The sequence below is a fragment of the Rhyacophila brunnea genome, unplaced genomic scaffold, assembly GCF_057557595.1.
Source record: "Rhyacophila brunnea isolate RB1 unplaced genomic scaffold, BYU_Rbru_1.0 scaffold_22, whole genome shotgun sequence".
Lineage (NCBI taxonomy): Eukaryota > Metazoa > Arthropoda > Insecta > Trichoptera > Rhyacophilidae > Rhyacophila > Rhyacophila brunnea.
Genome location: NW_028232882.1, coordinates 35,869,376 through 35,892,031, shown reverse-complemented (window position 1 = coordinate 35,892,031; position 22,656 = coordinate 35,869,376). Strand labels below are relative to the sequence as shown.

Sequence of the window (22,656 nt, the reverse complement as noted above, 5' to 3'; positions counted from 1 at the left end):
TTTGTGTACCGAAATTGCTTGTAACATATTGTGTTGTACTACCACGTTGAGCTGATATCTACAATGATAATCTGTTTGCAAAATGTGGCTATGGCTGACTTATGCACCAGGATGGTGTTGTACGACAAACCCTCCATGTTGTGCAAGTAGCCTAGGTATCTGGCCACTTGAATTGGTTGAGGGCTGTTATGATCCATTAGGTTCATGTTACACCATGTCATTGTCTTCCATTTGTTCCAAGCTGGTTTGTAAGTTGTTAGAGTAGAAGGCCGCCATCTGGAAGTACCCTTTCTTCCACCATTCAATTTGATGTTATTTCACCCCACCCGAAATTATCCATAGTTAAAGGGACAGGTCCTGGGTCCTTGGAGGTGGACGGTTGGTCTCCATACCTACTAGTGTCGTATGTAGGTGAGGCATTGTATAAGGAGGTACTATCGCCCCTTTTCGTAAGTCCACTTCCCAAAAGCATTGTTTCCAGCCCGATGCCACTAGTAAGTACTTCCCTTTTGCTGAGTTCAGGTGCGCTAGGACTCGTGAAAGTAAGTTTGGTGGGGGAAATATCCACGCAAGTCCTATACTCAGCTGAAGGCGTCGTGAAACAGCGCGCCACTGTCTGTAACGTCTCGTGACACATACGTTGCAACGACATGTGCTGTTTCGCTTGCGAATAAATCCACCTCGGGAACACCCCATTTTTGAAACAGGGGGGTGGTTGCGGTGTTGATGAGGTGCCACTCGGGAATGAGTTGTATGCGGGAGAGATGAACTGCCACACAGTTGTAATTTCTGCCGAAGTATTGTGCAGTAAACGTGATGTTGGCTTGACTGGTAAATACTAGTATCTGTCGGCATAGGTTTAGGAGGGTGACAGATTTTGTGCCGCCCTCGTTGTTGTGTGTCTGCAGAAGCAGATCTGATCCTATGATTGATTGTACCCGAGATTGAATTGCAAACATTTCCTTCCTGTTGGAATGCCATGCCATGTTAACTGGTCTTGTTCCCACGTACCTGATAGGTGGTGTTCATTCAGTTGGGCTTCCTAGCCTGTGTCGGCTGCGTCTGTCGTCAGGAAGTGATTGAATGTCGTTCTGTGTGTCAACTCTGAGGAGCCTATCACCTGGAGCCACCACATGATGTCATGTTAGGCCTTTGGTGGGATTGTCGCCTATTGGCGAGAATGGGACCTCGACAATATTGCTGACTGGAGCTTTGTAGCCGTCGGCAATGCAACCTTCCTCGTGGAGGTAGGATACGAAGTTAAGTAGCCCCAGAAGGGATTGAACATGTGCCTGCCTGAGGGACCAACTGCCTTTTTGTACCTGCGTTGTGTCAAATCTGAGGATCCTATCGCCTAGGGCCACCACATGATGCCCTGTTGGGCCTGTGGTGGGATTGTCATCAATTGGCGAGGATGGGACCTCGGCCATATTGATGACTGGAGCACTGTAGCCATCGGCAATACAACCTTCCTCGTGGAGGTAGGATGTGAAGTTGAGTCGCCCTAGAAGGGATTGGATATGTGCCTGTCTGAGGGACCAACCGCCTTTTTGTACCTGCATTCGCTAGCTTAGTATTGGTTTGTGACACAGACCACTTTTATCGAAAAAAACTTTTTTACGTAAAACGATCATTGAGTATTGTTATTGAGATCCCCGGGGTTCCAGCGGCTAGCTCAGGTGTCCATCGAACCCCGGATTCACAAAAAAAAAGAAATTCAAACGGTTGGAGTATAAATAAAACACGGTCTTTCGTGCTCGTAACGTGGTCTTCTTATATTTTCTTAATTTTTAGTTTTACAAATTATATTTGGGATTTTTACAGTGGTAGTCGTCAGGTCCGTACCTATCGGAAAGGGGACGCTTACTAATTACTTTTTTCTTTTTCAAACTTCGCGTACCCACGCCATTCCAGCAAAAAGGACTCTCGTGATTGGCCAAATTTTATCGCGTGATCTTTGATTCGGCGAATCACGAGCCTGACCCTGGCGCAGGCGCGTCGAAATTTGGACGTTGCCGACAAGCGCGGCAAAATTTATTATATTTAAATACTTATATTTAGTCTTAAAATTATCGCTTTCATCCATCATCATTTATACTTTTTAAATTAAATTAAATTTATCTTAATTACACCTCCGCCCAATATGTCATTTTCACACACCGGACGAAGGCCCTTACTTATAAATAAAAAATACTTACGTGGTTGAGCAAGGAATCAGATTAGATGTTTTATGAAGCCGTTTCTAGAGGTCAGGGTTACGTTTCGACTTGAGCTACTAAATGATTATTTTACACCGGGAGAAGCCCGCCTGTAACAGGGGTGTATCAATTCGCCCCATCTGGATTAAAGTCGAAAGGTACGCCCTGATCTCATCGGCCACCCATCCAATTCCTTGTTCATCCGTTAAGTACATGGCATGATAACAGTTTATAAAAAAAATTCAACTACAATCTAACTATTCTAACAAAAAAAAAACAACTAACTTTACGTATTGTTTCGATATTTATTTTAATTACTATTTTCCTGCTCAAAGCAATGCTCCTGAATAAGTCAGAGTTTGATTTATTTTCCTTTCTTATTATCATTTGTCATAATTTATTATTATTTTATTTTTCTCCTGTAATGTCGTGCGTTTATTTTGTTTTCGTAATGGTTTTGTTATTCTTCTCGTTCTTTTATACTAGTCAGCGAAGGGGTCGTGGAGCTGCAGTCTTTGACTCTTGGGCTGTCCAGTTTTTTTGTATTCCGAGAGGCTACATTTGTAGACGTTTGGCCCTCGTTCGGAATTATTATTTCGTGTTATGTTTTTCTTCTTCTGGTGCAATAGGAGCGTACCTCGTTTGGCGTCGTCTGCCTTTGCAACCAGGGCGTGGTAGTGGCGTTACTATTGAGCCAGGCTCGTTCCGAGCAGCGGATATCTTTCTGTGGAAAGTTTTCCACTGATCTGCTGGTCTCTGGAGTATCACCTCATAGATGGACAGGTACTGTGTCTCCATCTGTTCCTATTACTGCGGGCAAGGCATCGTATAGCGGTACAACGGCCAGGCTCGTTGACGGCGGCACGGCTTTCCCACAGGTACTAGGATGGATTTTCACAATAAGTATCCTTTTCCCTTTCTTTTTTTTTTATAATGGTTACACTTCGGAGGTACCTCTTGTTGTTTCACGATATCTTTCAGGCGTCACGTCCCTAGTCTCTCCATGAACCTGCGCGAGAAAGGAGAGTGCGCACTCTCCACTCCATCAAGCTTTGGTATCATGAATTTTCGGCTACGCTGCCTTTGGATGCGCTTACTTCGAGAGGTGGCTCCCTTTGTGCTTCCAAATTGTCTTCATCTGTATTTATTCTTTTTCTTTCTTTAGTAATTTATTCGTTCATTAGACTTCCTGTACTTTAAATTTATTCGAATTTACTTTATTAATTACTACTACCCCATACATTAAATAGCTACTAATTTTATATAAAATCTTCCCATTGTACTTATGGTACTTACTATCACTTTTAATATTTTACCCTAATACCCATAATTATTTTGCAACATTGTATTGACTGTATAAATCACATTGATATTAAAAATTGAAATATTCCACCCTCTCATTATATTTATTTCTGAATCAGTACACTTAAAACTGTGTAATTAACTTTATTTTTAGTGAAACCCATTTTATCTAAAAAAAAATTGTTGTTTCGTTTTACGCGCCCGACATCCTATTCCAAGGCGCGCCGCGCCGATTTGCGGTGCCTCTCACGTTTTGTTATTATTATTGAAACCCCGTTGAGAAATTTACGGCTTATTGACTCATCTTTTTTTTTTTTTTTATCACAGGCATACAATCTCTACTTTCATCCTCTTATACCTAATTTTAACTTATTAAAATTTAACATAACAACTTTCGTCGAGTGATGCCTTATTATTCCCGTTCCGTTTTCGCTGTGTTAAATTTACGATTGGTAATTTGTAAAGAAATAATAGTGACGGTCGTATACTATTTACTTCGTTTCTCTTTGGATTCAAATAATTATTAACACGGCGTAACTTTGAAACAGGTTTCGCGCTACTGTAGAATATCCTCTTTCCCGTTTATAAAATTGTTTGCGATTTTCAATGTTAATGTTTTCGAATTCATTCATATTTACTTTATTTGAACGGAAAGAATTGGCGTCACTTTGCGAAGCGTTATTTTTAGAACTAGAATGTACATTTTTCTTACTAACGAACTTAGGATTATAGGGCTCAGAAAGTGGGTCCTTAATTAACTTTTTATCCGTAATTAGAAGAATTTCCGGATATTTACGATTATTATCTTCACTTTTAACTACACTGTTTACACTGAAACTTCCAACAGCAACTCGGCGTTCACCCTTGACTAGAGGGTTGGCGACTGGTCCTGCTTCATCTCCTCGTGGTCGAGCCTGCGCCCGTACAGCTTCTTCGATTCATCTCAGCTTGCGCGCCTTCTCAGCCCTCTTGTGAGGCTCCCTAGCCTCGCGTTTCCTTTTTCTCTCCTCACCGAACATCCCGTGGTCGACTAGGGTACACGACATGTTAGTGATACCCTAGGAAAATCGGCATTTTGCTCGCCGTTTTTCGTCGTGAGTGGGCCGTGGCCTCTACGAGCCCTCCTCGCTGGATACCGTCAATGATGCGTCTGGTCTCCATAGGTGGGATTTGTGCAGCCATTCGTCGTACTGGAGACGCGCCGGTGCTACGGTCTCCAGCACGACGCTAGGCGCGGTCAGCTCCGTATGTGGACTGTCTTCGAACACCAGAGGGCTCTCCCGGTTTGATGTTGGAGACAGCACTTCTTCTTCGATAAGGGTTACGTCGGAGTCCACTTTTTAGTTAACCATTTCTTGGTTGTTCCGGCTCCTGGATCATAAACTTTTATTTAGCGTTCGCGGGCGTAAATTTTATTTCGCGGGTTCGGAAGAATCCATGCGATTCTTCGAGCTTCACGTTGCCAAGGGCGCCATTGAGATCCCCGGGGTTCCAGCGGCTAGCTCAGGTGTCCATCGAACCCCGGATTCACAAAAAAAAAAGAAATTCAAACGGTTGGAGTATAAATAAAACACGGTCTTTCGTGCTCGTAACGTGGTCTTCTTATATTTTCTTAATTTTTAGTTTTACAAATTATATTTGGGATTTTTACAGTGGTAGTCGTCAGGTCCGTACCTATCGGAAAGGGGACGCTTACTAATTACTTTTTTCTTTTTCAAACTTCGCGTACCCACGCCATTCCAGCAAAAAGGACTCTCGTGATTGGCCAAATTTTATCGCGTGATCTTTGATTCGGCGAATCACGAGCCTGACCCTGGCGCAGGCGCGTCGAAATTTGGACGTTGCCGACAAGCGCGGCAAAATTTATTATATTTAAATACTTATATTTAGTCTTAAAATTATCGCTTTCATCCATCATCATTTATACTTTTTAAATTAAATTAAATTTATCTTAATTACACCTCCGCCCAATATGTCATTTTCACACACCGGACGAAGGCCCTTACTTATAAATAAAAAATACTTACGTGGTTGAGCAAGGAATCAGATTAGATGTTTTATGAAGCCGTTTCTAGAGGTCAGGGTTACGTTTCGACTTGAGCTACTAAATGATTATTTTACACCGGGAGAAGCCCGCCTGTAACAGGGGTGTATCATTATGTTACATATCCAGTGAAAAAAGACCAAAAAATATTGAAATAAACTAGTTGTAAGTATATTTTTGTTCCAAATCCATAAAAATAATACAAAAGATTGGATTGGCTTGTTCCATATCCGGATATAGAACAAACCAATACTAATAATTCGCTACGCTATATTATAAGTTGTATTGGTTTGTTCCATATCCTTTTCGACCAATGGCATTGCGCATTTTATCTGGAAGAATGTGGACAAAGAACAAAACAATACGCAAAATAGTCAGTTTATTTAGTCATAGTTACATTTAGTTACGTCATGCATAACGTTTGACTGGCTTTAATTTGTTTGTGATTCGTATTGTATTATTATAAATATAAGTTTTAAAGTAAGTAAATAATGGATTTATCTCTATCTCCCTTAGAATTTCTGATAACATTTGATTTATAAAATGTTTTTTTCTCTTCCAAAGGCAAACGTATCAAATTTTTTTTGAATATCTTTAATTTTACAGCTTATTGCAATATAAATAAAACTGTATACAATTATTGTATTTGGCACGAATTCCTAAATGGCAGACCTGGAAATGTTTTGGGAAGTGCATTGATCAAAATACTGACACAGATCATTCGTGACATTCCAACCATAAATTAAGGCGAATTCTTCACTGAGCCTTTTTTAAAGAGGCACATAGCGGAAAAATACGAAGCTTGCAATTTGAGACATTTTTTTGATAATTTACAATTTCAACTGTATTAATGAATAAATATGTATCTGAAAACATTAAAAATAAAAATATTTTTTATTTTAAGTCAAAGACAAACTTACAATTGTAAAAAATGTAATAAAATGTGAATTTGTTCTATCGGTCCGCACCCTATTATATTAAATATTTTATGGTCATATTTATTATTAAAATTTAGTTTATTAGGTTTTCTAAGCATCACCTAAGCGATTTTTGACAAATTCATAGTTTTAATATTTTTTATATCTATTTAAAAAAACATCGATTTTTATAAAAAATATAAATGTGTATAACTTGAAATCCTTTTTATTTATATCAAATCAATTATTTTTATAAATATAAATAAAATATTAATATTAATATAAATAAAAAGGATTTCAAGTTATACACATTTATATTTTTTATAAAAATCGATGTTTTTTTAAATAGATATAAAAAATATTAAAACTATGAATTTGTCAAAAATCGCTTAGGTGATGCTTAGAAAACTTAATAAACTAAATTTTAATAATAAATATGACCATAAAATATATGTAATAATAGGGTGCGGATCGATAGAACAAATTCACATTTCATTACATTTTTTACAATTGTAAGTTTGTCTTTGACTTAAAATAAAAAATATTTTTATTTTTAATGTTTTCAGATACACATTTATTCATTAATACAGTTGAAATTGCAAATTATCAAAAAAATGTCTCAAATTGCAAGCTTCGTATTTTTCCGCTAGGTGCCTCTTTAAAAAAGGCTCAGTGAAGACTTCGCCTTAAGTATATAATTTTGTGATCGGATAAATGTGTAGGTAGGTACCTCAAAATAAAAATTCCGTAAAAACGTAATTGAACAAAAGTTTTCTGAACCTGGGCATGGAACATTACAAAAGTTAGATACTGCTCATAGCGTAATTGAACGTTTCCTAAGAAATTGGGAGGTTTATTCTCCATTTTCATTGATTCGGTAGGTACTTTGATATATTGAAAATTTCATAGGAAAAAAATGTTTTTTTAAGTTTTACAGCTAATGTTGGAGGCTGATTTTTTCGACTACCAAGTCATTGCAGCCTCTTATGATTTAACCAATATTCAAATCACAAAATTAAAGCATTTACAATACGAAAAACGATCTCTTCTGTCCAATGTGAAATGGCGAAAGGATTTCAATGATCACTTCATTGAAATTAATTTGATTCGTCGTAATATAATTACCCCTTCGTATACAAAATAGTAATTGCAATATTTTACCTCAAATTCCTATTTTAAAAAAGTATGTTCCAACAGGAAACAAGAAAATCGTTAACATTAAGTCACAAAATGATAAGGATATTTTCAAAGCATTATTTGCACTGTAAGCAATAATTAATGAGATTTTTTTTTCTAAAAACCTTTGTATACTTCGTTCAATTGCCTTATTTCCCTTTATAATTCTTATTTTTTTCGATGATATTGTATTATTATTAGAAATTTCTATTATGTCTTTTTTCAATAATTACTTACCTACCAAGATTATTTTAATGTTTTATTGTAATAATTTTTCTTATCGCATTAAATAATAAATATAATGACCTATAATGTATTTATTATTATTGATGAAAACACAGTAACAATGAAATATTACGCACGTTGTAATACAAAAATAGGAAAAAATATTATCTTGGTTTGTTCCATATCCATAATTTGTTCCATATCCACAAAAACGAAAAACATTGTGCATTTTGTGGATATGGAACATAACAAAAACGTGAAATAAAGCATTACGGTGTATAAGTGCCATGTAAAATCACTATTAATAAGATATATAGCTGAATATAATAACATCCCAACAGAAAGTTTGATTCTAAACCAAACGCAATCGCAGTAGTAAGCATGTGTACATGTAATGCTCGTTTCCCGCTAATTATTGAAGTTATTTGAATTGGTCTGTGTCACAAACCAATAGTAGGCTAGCGAGATGGTGACGGAGTGCTACACACTTCTCCGGCGACAGAAACCTCCGCTTGTTGTGTGTGTCCCACGTGATGTCCAGGAACCCTCATTGGCTTGGGTTCAGACAGGATCTTTTAATATTTATTAACCACCCTAAAGACTGTAGGAAGGTTATCATGTATTCCACCTGAACCGAGATTGTTTCTCGGATTGGTTGGCTACTAAGAAGTCGTCTGGTAAGTGAATATTCTCAGCCATTCTTTCGTAGGCGTTCGGCGACCCAATTGGTCAGGGATGCAAACATAATCGGAGCGGCTGACAGCACGAACGGGAGACACATGAATTGTAGGAGCTCCCCTTGGTAGGCTAGTCGAACGAATCGACGATGTCGAGAAGCCATGGGTACCTGGAAGTACGCCTGGCTTAGATGGTGGGTTGGCTGGTGGAGCCCGTACCTCCGATGGAGAACTCCCTTCCCGCAGGACGTCCCCCCTTGGGAGTACCCCGGCCATAATGTGAGTTGGAGGGCCTTCCGAGACTCTGAGCTCGGAGGAATCCTTGATAGTGCCTCCCGAGTGAAGGTATCCTTCCGGTAAGGATCTGAGTCATGTTCTCGCAAATTTTATTATGCGTTGTCCCCAAAACCCTCTTCGATTTTTTGGTACAGGCCCATCGCTGTTGTGATGTTTTGAGGATTGGTTGCCCAATCCACTAACCCTTGTATACCCTTCCAGAAGCTGTCCCGTTGGGAAAACATCGTATTCTGGGTTAGCTGATGACGAGTGGTCGCACCGACGCAACTTGTCATTTAGACCTAAACCTGGCGTTGTCCCACTCCTTGCCGGTCCCCCTGCTGAAATAAGGTACGTAACGAGGATACCTCAAACATCAGCATCTTAATCGACGCTCGTACGTTGAACTTTTCCTCCTGTAGCAGTTCTGCTTCGCCGTCTGGGGTCCATTGCTTTTATAATATCCTCCTCACGGTCATTCAGATGTTGCGCCACAATCACTGATCACTTAACGTCCGTTCAAGATAAATTTTTGATAGTTATAATGAACTGTCAGACGCAACATGTAAACAATAAGAAAGCCATATCATAATGAAGACAAAAGGGTCCCAAACTCCCTACATAAAAAAATAGACGCGCGGGTATGACCAGTAAATAAAAAGGGAGGAATGACCAACGACAAGAAAAAGGAAAATAAATTAGTAGAATATAACCTCACGCGAAGAAGAAAGAGCAAACCCTATCTTAAGGACTTCAAAGTCAAATTCGAATAATGAACGTTCCCTTATTGGTTGAATTAAACACGCGTGAAATCAACCAAGCTTTAAATATTAAACACGGACTTGGCGCTTTTTGTAATAAATCGAGACTTAAAATATTTTTTTTCGTAGGGTAAGGGTTATGTCGCGTTTTGGAATTTATAGATCAATACATATTCTGTAAAATTATACAAATACTTGCGTAATTTTTTTCTCGATTTTGACCAAATGGGGACTTATCGCTTTTTGGAATTAGACGCCTCATCTCATCTGTAGAATGGCCAAAAATGGAACTACCATAGATAGGACGCCGTTTTGAAAATTTCATTCGAATGTCGGATTTTTCATTATTTTACGAGTCTTGATTGGGTAGTTTTCGACAATGGCTTCCCCATCCCATTCTTTAGATAAGTTTGTTGATCTGTACCAATGACATTAATATGGACGATGCATCTGGAAAAAAAATGACTCACTTTTTCGTCGGGTGTGCCGAATGGCATAATCTGCTCTAACGCCATTACAATAAAGGTGATATTGCTATAAATTCCCAATGCTTTTTGTCGGTCTGCCGAATGGTTCGCTCAAATGAACATGACACTAGAAACACTGTTCTAACGCCATTACAATAAAGGTGATATTGCTATAAATTCCCGATGCATGATAGGTATCGCATAATGGAAATTGCGTGACATCTACTTGCGGCTATGCGTGAATTTACTTGCAAGCTACTGTAATGAGTGCGTTGTTCATTAATAATGTCATTGGTCTGTACATATTTAATTTTTTTTGTTTTCAGAATGCCTGGTAAACTAGTACAGGTAGGTACACTTTTATTTGGCTATAACCTGAAAACTGCTTTCCTGGTCACTATTATAGTCTATTATTTCATAATAACTCGATACCTACTTTCATTTGAAATGCTAGGTATGGTAATAATTTGTGAACAAAGCAGTTACTTTGGTCAAAACATGACCAAATAATACCATATCAGTTTCATCCAGGGAACTGAAATACCTAATGGGCCTGAATACTCTCAGCATTGCTCATTTAATATTGTATTACAAGCCTCAGTGGCGTAATTGATAATTAGTTAGGTATATTGTTTAATTTAAAATGTTTTTTAAGACCGCAAAAAAATTAATGTGGGCAATTCAAAGAGCTACCCTTTTGTAAAATCAACATTTTGCAGGCAACAGCACCAACTTTTACACCCGGCTTTTTCTTCATTAATTCTTTAAGTTTGATCACTGAATTCATGTTCCGACAAATATCCTTGAAAAACTTTAAATGTTCGTGGGTCGATCGTATAATTAATGCAAGAAAATTATTCAAAGGGATGACAAAAATAATAACAAAGGGCTAAGTCTCAAGATATTTATTTATCAATCTGAATCATCAAATACAAAATAAATCTTAAGAGTTAGGGTTCCGTGTTCAATCCTCCTCCTCATCAGCAGCTGCTGCACCGCCAGCACTCTTCTTCATGTTCTTCCTCTTCACGCGACCAGGGCGTCCGCCTCCGAACGGAGACTTAAGGCTGAAGTCGATGTGCTTCTGTGAGTCAAGACGCACCAGGAATGATGGGATGTTCACCACTTGCTTGCGGACACTGAATCAGAAATGAGTGTAAATTAGAATACTGGCATAAATTTTATAAAAGGCACATCATACTAAAGTAAACCATTTCGGCATGTTATTGGAATGTGAAATACCTCATGGTGTTAAGGTAAAATTACTACCGTACATTCTTATAGAAAATGTATTATAAAAAACTAATTCATAGTATTGCGTTCACTCTACTATAGAGTAAAAGTACTTAAATTTACCAAGTCGGCAAATACTAAAATAATAATATTGCAGCAATCTGATGTGTATATGCCTCTAAGAAAATTAGAGCATGAGCCGTAAAACATAAGTCTGTTAATCAGATGGTTGATCGCGTTATGCGACTAAAACCTGCGTTGGTAGGGAAACGTTATTTGCAACATTACTACATAATGTTAAAATGCTGTAGACTTGCCCAAAACATCATAAAATTAATGAAGACAAATGATAAAAATGAAAGAGCAATAATAGCACTGTTTGGAAAATTGTTTAATGCAGCATTTACATTACTGGCATGTCTTGTATTTAAAAGTAGCTCTCTATTCTACAATATAGTCAATATTAGTGTACCTTGCCACTGAACATCATAATAAAATGATTCAATTTCAAGACGTTGAATGCCGTTAAAACGACAAACAAGTGGTCCGTACGAAATGCTTGTTCAACTAGTGGCAATTTCCATTCCAATGAAAGACAGGTCTCGTCAAAGATTGCAAAACCTTTCAGTCATTCAGCATCCTATTAATAAAAACATGATTATAGTAGCACATAAAATTGGTTATACGTAATAAAAATATGGGAATTTAATCAGTGTCGGTATTGTATCCATTGTTTGAAACAGGAGAAACTATTGAAAAAATTCCTCCTGTGATTAATCAAGGACGATTTATCTTGCCTTAAAGATTAGAGTACAGTTTCAATGAATTGAAATGCCCCTTGCCCAGAAAATAAGGCTTGCCACATGAATCTTTCCAAATTAATATTCTGATATGCAAAATCGAGGGAACTCTGCAGCTTCATTAGAAATTATAATTGTACTGACATGTGCCAAACAGGTCACAGAATTCAAATATGTTAAGAGGAATCGCATAGTATTGCAACTCTCAGCAGAGGCCGAATCTGAACCCATAGTACTAGGGTCCCAAGTGTCTTCTGCATTAGATGAGGCCTTTTGGGGATGTCGTTTGTTCCTGAATAACTTTATACCGGTAACCCTATTCCAGCAGTGTATACCAGAAAATTTAGCGCCCACAATAGATAATTTTGATGATATGCGCATTAAGCAAGTGCTAAAATTGGTGTAGTAATTACTGCTAGAATAGGACTGTCAAGTAGTACCTATGATCTGAAAAAATGCTTTAGCCCATATGTGGAGACTAAGTGTACGTCCTGAGTGGCAGCGTTTTGCGTATAACTGTGTGAAAATGTTCATTGGAAATGTCTTTTTTGGTTATACATTTATACGGTTAAACGTATGAGTTGTGCAAAACGCTCAACGCTGCGCCGAACGCTGGCACTGAGGCCTCACACTAAAAATCATCAGAATACCAAATGGAAATATGGGATAAAGCAACAGCAAAATGTTTAGATTTATAATTACCGGATATGTCTCTGTCTGATCAAGACACGGGCATGATGGATGGACTTGGCGAGTCCAAGCTTGAAGACCTGTGTCTGCAGTCTCCTTTCTAAGAAATCCTCAATCTTCAGACCGAGCACGTAATCAAGCTTCATGCGGGTCTCATCGAGCACACCGATGCGCACAAGACGACGGAGGAGTGCATTACCTGGAATAAATTAAACAGGCTATAGTAATTTGCTTAAATTACCTTTATGAACAGGAAATTTGAGATAAACGTCAGTTTTTGTGTAATCAGCAGAGCTCGTCAGTCAAGAGGTACCAGAATATTTTATTTCATCACGTTGAATAGTAGTTAGTAGCAGTAAAAAAATAATCACTTAGAAACTAGGTGAGCCACATAGGTGTTTACTTATGCTAGCTGTTCACAATAGCCCAAGTCAGGTGAATGTTAGTGCATGTGGTGCCCACTGATAAGATGTGACGTGCATTTATAATTTAAACACAGATCAAAATGCGCGAACATTCACCTTGCTCGGGCCATTGCGATGAGGTGGCGTTATTCCGTGATGTTGGTACATCAGCAGACAAGTCATAATAATGCAAATCAAATCTAATAGGGAATAACTTTTGGTGTATGGAAATGTGTCAAAACAAGAAGGTTCTACGGAAAAACAGTAAACCTAATAATGCTGTAGTGGCATCTAACTGTTTCCGCAACTAAAAATATACAAATGGTGTGATACACCATGTTCACAAAGCCCACTTAAAATGTCTAGTCAAGCACGGGGTATAGGTCTATTGAAAATGAGGCACGTCTTAATATGCAGATTTCTAGCACTGTAGTGGAACGGATAAGACCATTATGAAATCATGCCACGATGGTGTTCCTATGTTCTCAAGCGATTATGAGGTCTTTTGAAACCAAAACCTATTGTAACTCAAAAATTATGGTATAATTTGGGGGAAAATCACTTTACCAACCTTCGAACAATCTCTTGGGTTCCTTCTCATCGAGAGTAAGAAGCTCTCGGGCAGCCTTTCGGATCTTGGCGAGTGTGTACTTGACCCTCCACACCTCACGTTTGTTGCGGAGACCAAACTCTCCGATGATTTTTAACTCCTGATCGAGACGGGTCTTCTCGTATGGACGACGTGGAGTAACGTACGTCTTCGAGAAGACGGATGGCACGCGGCCGTTCACCATTTTGAAGCGTGTGACCTAACCTAAAACAAACCGGGAAAACTTTAGTAAAACAATAAAAAAAAAAATACCAACAGGAATTGATTGTAGATAATAATTGGGGAATGCTATTATTTTCTCCTGGAATTAATACCAATAAGACAACTGCATCACTTAAAAATTACACTTATGACACGTGTAAAACGAAAAGGTTATAGAAAATTCACTTTAGAGAGAGATTGAAATACAAATGACAATAATTATGTTCTGTTAAATAAACAGAATGTGGTAAGGTTATAAGTTTTGACTGATGGTGCTGCACGAGAAAAAGAATGGTAGGTAGGTACACATCGTAATCCATAAATATGTACACCATCGTTGAAAGCTTACACGAAAAATTAATCGGGTAATGTTTTAAATTCATCAACGATTATAAAGATATGAATATTTAGTATTACTTTATCTATTTGAAATATGAAGAAATCTTTTATAAAATCTGTAGAATATTTACCTCACACGAGTAGACGTCCACCGGCCAACGATGGAATTTAATGAAGGAAGAGGAAGTGGAGCCACGAGTTTTGACATAAATCCAAAACTACGAAAATTGCCAGTATTATAAAATTAATCTATGGTTATTTTTGGAAAAAAATATATGCAAACCATAAACAAAGGTAGTTATCTACCTATTTAATTTAATAAAATAAAAATATTGTAGGTACAGCTTTTCACAGTTGCTATGATCAATTTCAATCTGCAAACTAAAATATTAATAATATTATGTAAGCAAAGGGAATAAATAATAAGATTTGGTACATACCTAGTCGTATCACGGATATTTTTTTTATAAATATTAGGGTATGTACAATAAATTATTTTAATACACGAATAATAATAAAAAAATCTAAAAAATGTATAAACGCACATATGAGGTTTAATTTATTTCATATTGTATTCGATTTATTAAAATAACAAAATTGGGTTATAGGTAGGTAGATATGGATAATCAGTAGTATCTGTGTAAAATCACCAAACATACAAATGGTAAATTTTACACAGTATTTAATTTAGTTAAAGTAATTCATTATTAATTTATAAACATTTCAAAGTTTTTAAAATTAAGACGTAGTCTGTAGAAAATTGTTGTTTTAAAAACGAGAGATGCAAATAAAAATTCCAAAAATAAATCGCCGTCTTGCTTATGGTTTTGCGGAGTTAAAATTTGAAACTCTATTTCAGTTTTCTATGATCATTTTTAAATAAATAAAGTCACTTTTGACAGAACGAAATAATTTGAATAGTTTAGGTGTGCAAGTGAGTAATAATATTTTCATTCTTTATATGGATACTAAAACATTCTATCTTCTATTGCATACCTAAAAATAGCCCGAATATATTTTTTTGAACTCCAGAGAAATATACATAATTATAAACACAGCAAGGCCGCGCGCCAACCTTCTCATTCGTCAACTGATGTACTTTCTCTATATGGAAACGAAACGTCACATTACATAAGGGAAAAATACGTCGTAGAGGTTCGTCGCGTTTTAAATATTTCTCTATTAATTTTGCCAATCGACGGCAACGAGAACTGATGAAGCCGTATTATGCAGTCTGGTAGAGTTGTACAATTAGTCAGAAGATTGTCAACCGGAGACAGTAGATTAAAACCAAATTTGAATGTGAATCAAAACATAACCAAGGACTGTCATATTGCCGTACCAAATAAAAACAATGACTTTAGTGATGCGAAACGCTTTTTCCGGTTTGTCATTGTTTTATGTATTATTCAACTAATAACAACCATCGTGTTCGTCACTTTCAATATTTTAATACGTCGAAATTGCTTTTGTTTGTTTCAGATTTAGGTCTTCGTCGAATCCTTTCTCGCCGGAAGTAACTCGCGTCTCTCTATTGATTTCTCCGGAAATATTAAGCAAAGCCATGTCTTCTGTATCGATGGTCGACGGCAAGGAAGCCACCGAGCCTCCCAAATTCACCAACCGCCTGGCGAAGGAGCAGTCGCCTTATCTGCTCCAACACGCCCACAATCCCGTGGATTGGTATCCCTGGGGAGAAGAAGCCTTCGAGAAAGCAAAGAAAGAAGACAAAATGATTTTCTTATCTGTCGGTTATTCAACATGTCATTGGTGCCACGTTATGGAACACGAATCCTTCGAAAATGAAGAGACGGCTAAAGTTATGAACGAGTATTATGTGAATGTGAAAGTGGACCGCGAAGAAAGGCCTGACATAGACAAAGTGTACATGATGTTTATTCAGGCCACGTCAGGTAGCGGAGGTTGGCCGATGTCGGTGTTCCTAACTCCGGACCTGCATCCTGTGACGGGGGGGACGTATTACCCTCCCGAGGACAAGTACGGCAGGCCGGGTTTTAGGACGTGCCTGACAAATTTGGCCGGTAAGTGGGCCAACCAACGCGAAGATTTTATAACCACCGGTGCTCATATTGTGGAAGTGTTAAAACAAGTGTCAAGCGTCGGTAAGCCTAATATAAATCCGAAGTCTGTGTTACCCGGTGAGAACATTTGGAAATCGTGCATCAGACAGTATATTGAAGATTTTCAGCCTGAATTCGGTGGCTTTAGAGAAGCTCCAAAATTTCCTCAGGCTTCTAATTTTAATTTCCTTTTCCACGCTTATGCGAGAGACAAAAATTCTGACATTGGTAAACAGTGTTTGGATATGTGCCTGCACACTTTAAAGAAGATGGCGTACGGGGGTATTCACGACCACATATCGAATGGTTTTGCTAGATATTCTGTTGATGACAGGTGGCATGTGCCCCATTTTGAAAAAATGCTCTATGATCAAGCTCAGTTGGCCATTGCATATACAGACGCCTATCTTGCTACGAAAAATGATTTCTTTGCTGATATCGTTAGAGATATTCTGACTTATGTAAATAGAGATTTGAGTCACGAATCTGGTGGATTTTACGGTGCCGAAGATGCTGATTCCCTTCCAACTGCAGATGCAACTGAGAAGAAAGAAGGAGCCTTCTGCGTTTGGGAGTATGACGAAATTGAAGAATTGTTAGCGAAGAAATCAGTAAAAGGGAGTGACAATCAATTGGGCATGATAATCCCTTACGCAGATATATTTCGTTACCATTTCAGCGTAGAGCGAGGTGGAAATGTGGACTTGGATGCAGATCCTCACGGAGAACTGTTAAATAAGAGTGTATTAATTATATTGGGAAGTCCAGGTCAAACAGCTGAGAAATTCGGTCTAACGGTACCTAAATTAAATGAAGTCTTAACAGAGTGTAAAAAGATTTTATATGACGCGAGACAGAAACGCCCCAGGCCGCATTTGGACTCAAAAATGCTGTGTTCCTGGAATGGGCTGATGATCGCTGGATTTTCAAAGGCCGGACAGACGCTTGGAGACACCGAGTACATCGACAGAGCGGTGAAAGCTGCGAGTTTTGTGAAGAAGCATCTTTACAATGAGTCCGATGGTACTTTGTTGCGGTCCTGTTACCGTGACGACGACGGGAAGGTTACACAAATGTAAGTTGAACTATATTTGTTTTTATTAATGGCTGCTTAATGGATTATTTTTAACATTGACACGTATTCTATTTTAGTACCACACCTGTTTGTAGACTGCAATAGACATTAGTTGGCTAGAGAAGTATCTACAGGTCCAAGTATCTTTTTAAAATCTTTTAATCTCATTTCTGCTGGAATCGTTCAAGTTTTTTAAGTTATTAGTACTCTAGAATCGAGGTTGATGACAAATAATTATTCTATAGTCCTTTACAATTAAAATAATGATGAAGTATCGCTTCTTATTCATTTGACTAAGTGCTTAGATTATTGATTATTGCATTATACTACTACTATAATAATATTTTTCTTCATTATTGTTAAATAGCTAATTAAATATTGTCTCTTATATTTTGAAAATGCACTAGTATCAAAATGAGTAGGTAATAATTGTTTTTTTTTACAAAACAAAGTTATCATCATGTAGGCATGTAAAAGAGAATTGTAAATAAACTAATGACAAATTTAATTAACATCACTGTTAATTCTTGATGACATGACACACTATCGGAAATAACAAACACTTAAATGTTTATTTATAAATTTTACTAGTAAGTACTTATCCCATAATGAGTATAATACACCCAAGACCTGTTTCAACGAATATTTTCAATTGAATATTAATTAAAGTCAAGACTAAACATATTAAATGTTTGTTATTTTTAATAATACATATGTATTGATATCATAAATTAAGTTTGTAAATAAGTAAAGGCAAATAATATGGTAAAAATATTTTTGTGACACACAATAAAATAATACTTTACTTTTATTAGTTGGCAACAATTTATACCGGTGACCAAAAGGTTTGTTTGCGGCGAGGGGTGAATGTAGGTTTTTAAGATTCAGCATTAATATTGCACACCAAACTTTGTCAGTCATACTTATTTGTTTTCATTGAACTAAAACTACAATGTGTAGATAGTGTTTGTTAGTTTTTAAAATTGAATTAAACTCTGCCAAATCCAACCCATACTAGATAATAGTAAGTCAAAAAATATTCATTAAATTAAAATGTGAATTTTCAATAATTTTAAAATTGCAAGCTTCTTATTTTTCCACTAGGTGCCTCAAGGTAGGCTGAATATTCGCCTTAAGGATTGTGGGAATGTATAGGTACTATTGACATCTGGTGACGGAATTACGAAACATGGAATTGTATATAATATTTTTTTTATGTATTATTACTAGTAGTGATCTGTGATTCAGTAGTTATAATATAATACAAGTGACTAGGGCCGTTATATTGAAAGAAAAAGTATTGATAACTTTACTGGTGTCATTATCGAATTATGTATTGGTCAAATAATATCAATACTCTTTTGACGGCACTAGACTCCGATTTCTTTAAGCTGGCGTACACGTCATTGCGTCGTATTGACGATGGAGCTGGTGGGGGGCGGACGTAATGCAGTGTTAAGAGCATACTTCAGTGAAACGGCAAATAATTTTCAACGATAGGTGCGACGAAATTTCGGACTCGCTGACAATTGGAGAACGAAAGTCGAGCTGTGTACACGTAAATTTGTTTTGTGATGGCGTCGGGGGAATTAATTCCTAAATCGTGTAAAGATGATTAAAAAATGTTACCCATATACTTGAAAAAGAAAACATATCAATGAATATATTATTATTATTACTAATAGAACAATAAACACAACATTAAATGTACGCATGTTGAATTTTTATGACAAATTATGTTTTCTTCTGCACGCATCGTTTGTACAATCTTCGCGATGTGTACTCATGATCGTTTTAGACCGTGCCCCAGGTGAAGTATAGCCTTAAGAGTTAAGATGCTGAAGCGGGGGGAATTTAGGAATTTAGTTCCACTAGTTCATAAAAGAACCGTGATGAAGTGTATACCAGCTTATAGAAATCGGACTCTAGTAATGACACACAACAGTTAGATTCTGTGTAGATATATTATATTCTCAAAATATATTACCTTTCTTTTATTAATACTTACAGGTATCTATCTAAAACCTTTATTTATATTGAACCAAGGTTTGGTATTATGAGTTGTGACCACACTGCAGCATATTGAATAATATAAATAAACAGAATTTCAAGTTATAATTTTTATTAAAATGCATAAACCTTTATGGAAGCAGACGTAGATCATTATTTTAGAGTATTAGTAGAGTCTGTCTTCTATAAGCTGGCGTGCCGGTTTCCCCAGCTGCTTCAGCATCCATCTCGTTTCCTTCCACATTTGAACGCGATGGCACAATGTTTTCCTTGTGACGTGTACGCCAGTTTATAGAATACAGACTCTAGTGAAGAGAAAAGAGAAGGAGGAGAAACAGAAAATAAAGCTTTTAAAACTTCTCAATTTTATCAGAGATAGATTATCTATTATGACAAGGCAACAAGCAAAGAGCACGTGACGTAATATTGTGAACGCATGCAGTGTTGTGACGTAAAAGACTTGACATAGAAGTTGGTCTATTACAGTTGACCTTGGTCTCTAATACATGTTTCTAGATGCTATTTTTTATAACGAACATCTTATGAATATAGTGAAATAATATGATTCTTTCGAGGATTGTGATATAGATAAATATGTAATTCATTTAATATTTCTGTAGATAGATTATTAATTCTATTAAACGAAATTACCAACAGCAAATCGTCTTTCGTTATCTACCCTTCTGTCAAAAAAGTGAGGTTATTTATAACTCGGCAGTGTTGCCGTATTTCAAATTCTAATGTTGCAAATTGTCAAATATAATATTTTTGATATTATTGTGATTGGGACGAAAATTTAATAATAATAAAAAAACATCCGGAGCAGTGGAGCACTACAAATCTTCGGTTCTCCGGCTGCGTTCCTGCTCCGGGTAAAACCCCATTGCTCCACTCCTCCGCGCTCGTGCTCCGAGCTCCGCTCCAACGCTCTGCATTTTTTTTTAGATTTTCCGACCAGAATCAAGCTCGTCAAAAATAAACAACAATTTAAAAAATAATACATGAAAGTGAGTTTTCCAAAATAAAATACAGCTCTCATCGTCACGGTCAAATAAAGGATTGTTCTCTTAACTAAAATACCGATGGTATACTTGAACATTTCAACGAGTATTCGTTATTCTCCCTGACAGGCGCGCACATAGAAAACTCTTTTAGGGGGGGGGGGGGGTTCCATTAAAAAAAATATCCTTAATCCGGACCCGGAAACCCCTCCCCCTTGCATGCGCGCCTGGTCCCCGATAATACAAGCTTATGTTATCGTGACAATTATTGATTATGTAGGTGTACATAATAGTATATAATAAAATATAATAAAATAAGATGGAAGGCCGGGCCATGTAAATAGCATGAGCGTGAATAGCTTTGACATTGGCCAAGTGATACTGCAAACTGCAATCATTGCTTATTCATGGCCTTACTCTTTGGTGCACTTAATACCAAACAGCCACACATGGAGATCGAATGTCACCCAATCAGCTGTTCATTTAAACATTAATACAGCGGAAGACTAATGTTTGTTAAACCATACCATTAAGATTCCACTTGCTTAGCAATGTGTAATAATTAATAATTGATTTATTGATTTTTGTCGTCATTATTTATGATATACAGTGATTCCCAATAATTTAGGTACTACTTACTGTTAATAACTTCCACTATTTGTTATAACTAGGGAGCGGATTTATATGCAACAAAAAACATGATTATATGCATGCACGTATGCACTTAATATCAATAAAATATTCACTAAAACCGAAGAAATATGCAGTTAAAAATTTACATTTTTCGTGGGAAAAATTGTAAATACCCACTTTATCCAATATTACTGACAAAAAATCGAATAACTAGTTAATAATTTTTCAACATAATACGATAGCAGAACAAAAAAAAAACACAAATAATGAATATAAAGTTAATCAATTACAATTTTCAAAATAGTTCAAAGTACAAATAATTGAATAATAAATGCAATATAAACCAAACAACTTAAAAAACAAAAACGACACACTTCACTATTCCTAAAATAAATTTTCTGTTTTTTGCCCGAAAAAAAATATTTTTTTTTCTCAATAATATGGCTCTGGCATTAAATTTTTCCGTATAAGTATGTCGGTATTTTGTTTATATGCGGAAAACGACCTCTCAACGTCCACAGAGGTGATTTGGCAAAATTTTAAATAAAAGTGCCCGAGTTGACTTCACTTTTTCTGATAAATCCACAGTTCGGAGATGGCATTAAAATGCAAGTTCATCTAAACTATCTATCTTCCTAACTTAGTAATATTTCGATAAAATAATTAAAAAAAAACAAAATTATAAATTCAAAAGTTCTAAAATATGCATTTATTTATGAAATGTGCACTAATAATGTCTCAAATATGCTCTAACGTCTCAAATATGCATTTATATGCACAATAAAATTTTATTTTTGGATTCTGTGTCTTTCAAAACAGATTTCTGTGCAACTCTCATAGCTGTGCATACACCCTAACAAAACATGCACTATAATACCATATAACTCCGGGCCCTAGTTATAACTCATGTTGCAAGAGATCAGGTAAATATTAAATAATAATATTTAAAAATATTGTGCCTTTACCACTGGCAGATTTCCCTGGCCCCAGCTGCATTTAATATATTATTTCAAGTTCATTGTTTTCGTGTTTTCTTTCGAGTCGATAACATAATGTTGATATAAATAGCCGGCCAGCATACAATACGGAATAAGTCATTTTTATTTTCGCTCCAATCATCTCCCGATTTTACAAAGCAACATTCCGTGTAATATTAATTTTATGCAATATAAGTTAGGTATTTTGAATGTTTTATCTTGTCCGAGAAACGTAGGTAATACAATAATAATGTATATTATAATATTAGGTATATTTCTTCTTCTTATCATGCCATCCCCTAGCGGAGGTCGGTCCAACAGGGCGATCTTAGCTTTGTCACCTTACTACCCATAACAATTCAGTGGAGCTGCATTCGTACCAATCACGGAGGTTCTTAAATGCGTGTCGTCCTCTGCTACGCTTACCGTTGATTTTTCCTTGGATGACGAGTTGGGGAATGTTGTAGTTTTGTCCTCATAATGTGGCCGATGTACTGTAGTTTTCTGGTTTTGCTACTACGCAGAACTTCTCGTTCCTTTCCCGGCCAGTCCAAGGAAT

General features: G+C 36.6%; 2 protein-coding genes across 9 annotated transcripts in view; one reads left to right on the top strand and one right to left on the bottom strand.

Annotated features, from left to right (window-relative positions):
• Positions 1-10,933: 10,933 nt before the first annotated feature.
• On the bottom strand, positions 10,934-14,497 carry RpS9 (ribosomal protein S9). Its single transcript, XM_085949953.1, has 4 exons — positions 14,452-14,497; positions 13,742-13,984; positions 12,779-12,965; positions 10,934-11,182 (listed from the first exon to the last, which is right to left on the bottom strand). The coding sequence occupies exons 2-4, from the start codon at positions 13,962-13,964 to the stop codon at positions 11,008-11,010; spliced, it is 585 nt and encodes a 194-aa protein (XP_085806079.1). The 5' UTR covers positions 13,965-13,984; positions 14,452-14,497; the 3' UTR covers positions 10,934-11,007.
• A 622-nt stretch (positions 14,498-15,119) lies between these two features.
• LOC147070500 (spermatogenesis-associated protein 20) overlaps positions 15,120-22,656 on the top strand; it is a 202,961-nt gene continuing 195,424 nt past the window's right edge. For 4 of the 8 annotated variants that reach the window (XR_015070958.1, XM_085949530.1, XM_085949529.1 and 1 more), the window contains exons 1-2: positions 15,445-15,705; positions 15,803-17,476. Coding sequence is in view for 7 of the 8 variants with exons in the window: in XM_085949530.1 (XP_085805656.1) it covers positions 15,548-15,705; positions 15,803-17,476 (1,832 nt within the window). In the remaining variant the exon portion in view is untranslated. Of the gene's footprint in view, positions 15,255-15,444; positions 15,706-15,802; positions 17,477-22,656 lie in introns of those variants that run through there. The other 4 variants (XM_085949533.1, XM_085949531.1, XM_085949534.1 and 1 more) reach the window with 3 other exon arrangements.

Coding starts and splice junctions, on each gene's coding strand:
- RpS9 (XM_085949953.1), bottom strand. CDS start 13,964: ATGGTGAACGGCCGCGTGCCATCCGTCTTCTCGAAGACGTACGTTACT. Junction 12,966..13,741: donor ACCCAAGAGATTGTTCGAAG/GTTGGTAAAGTG, acceptor AATTTATTCCAG/GTAATGCACTCCTCCGTCGT. Junction 11,183..12,778: donor ATCAGACAGAGACATATCCG/GTAATTATAAAT, acceptor TTTCTGATTCAG/TGTCCGCAAGCAAGTGGTGA.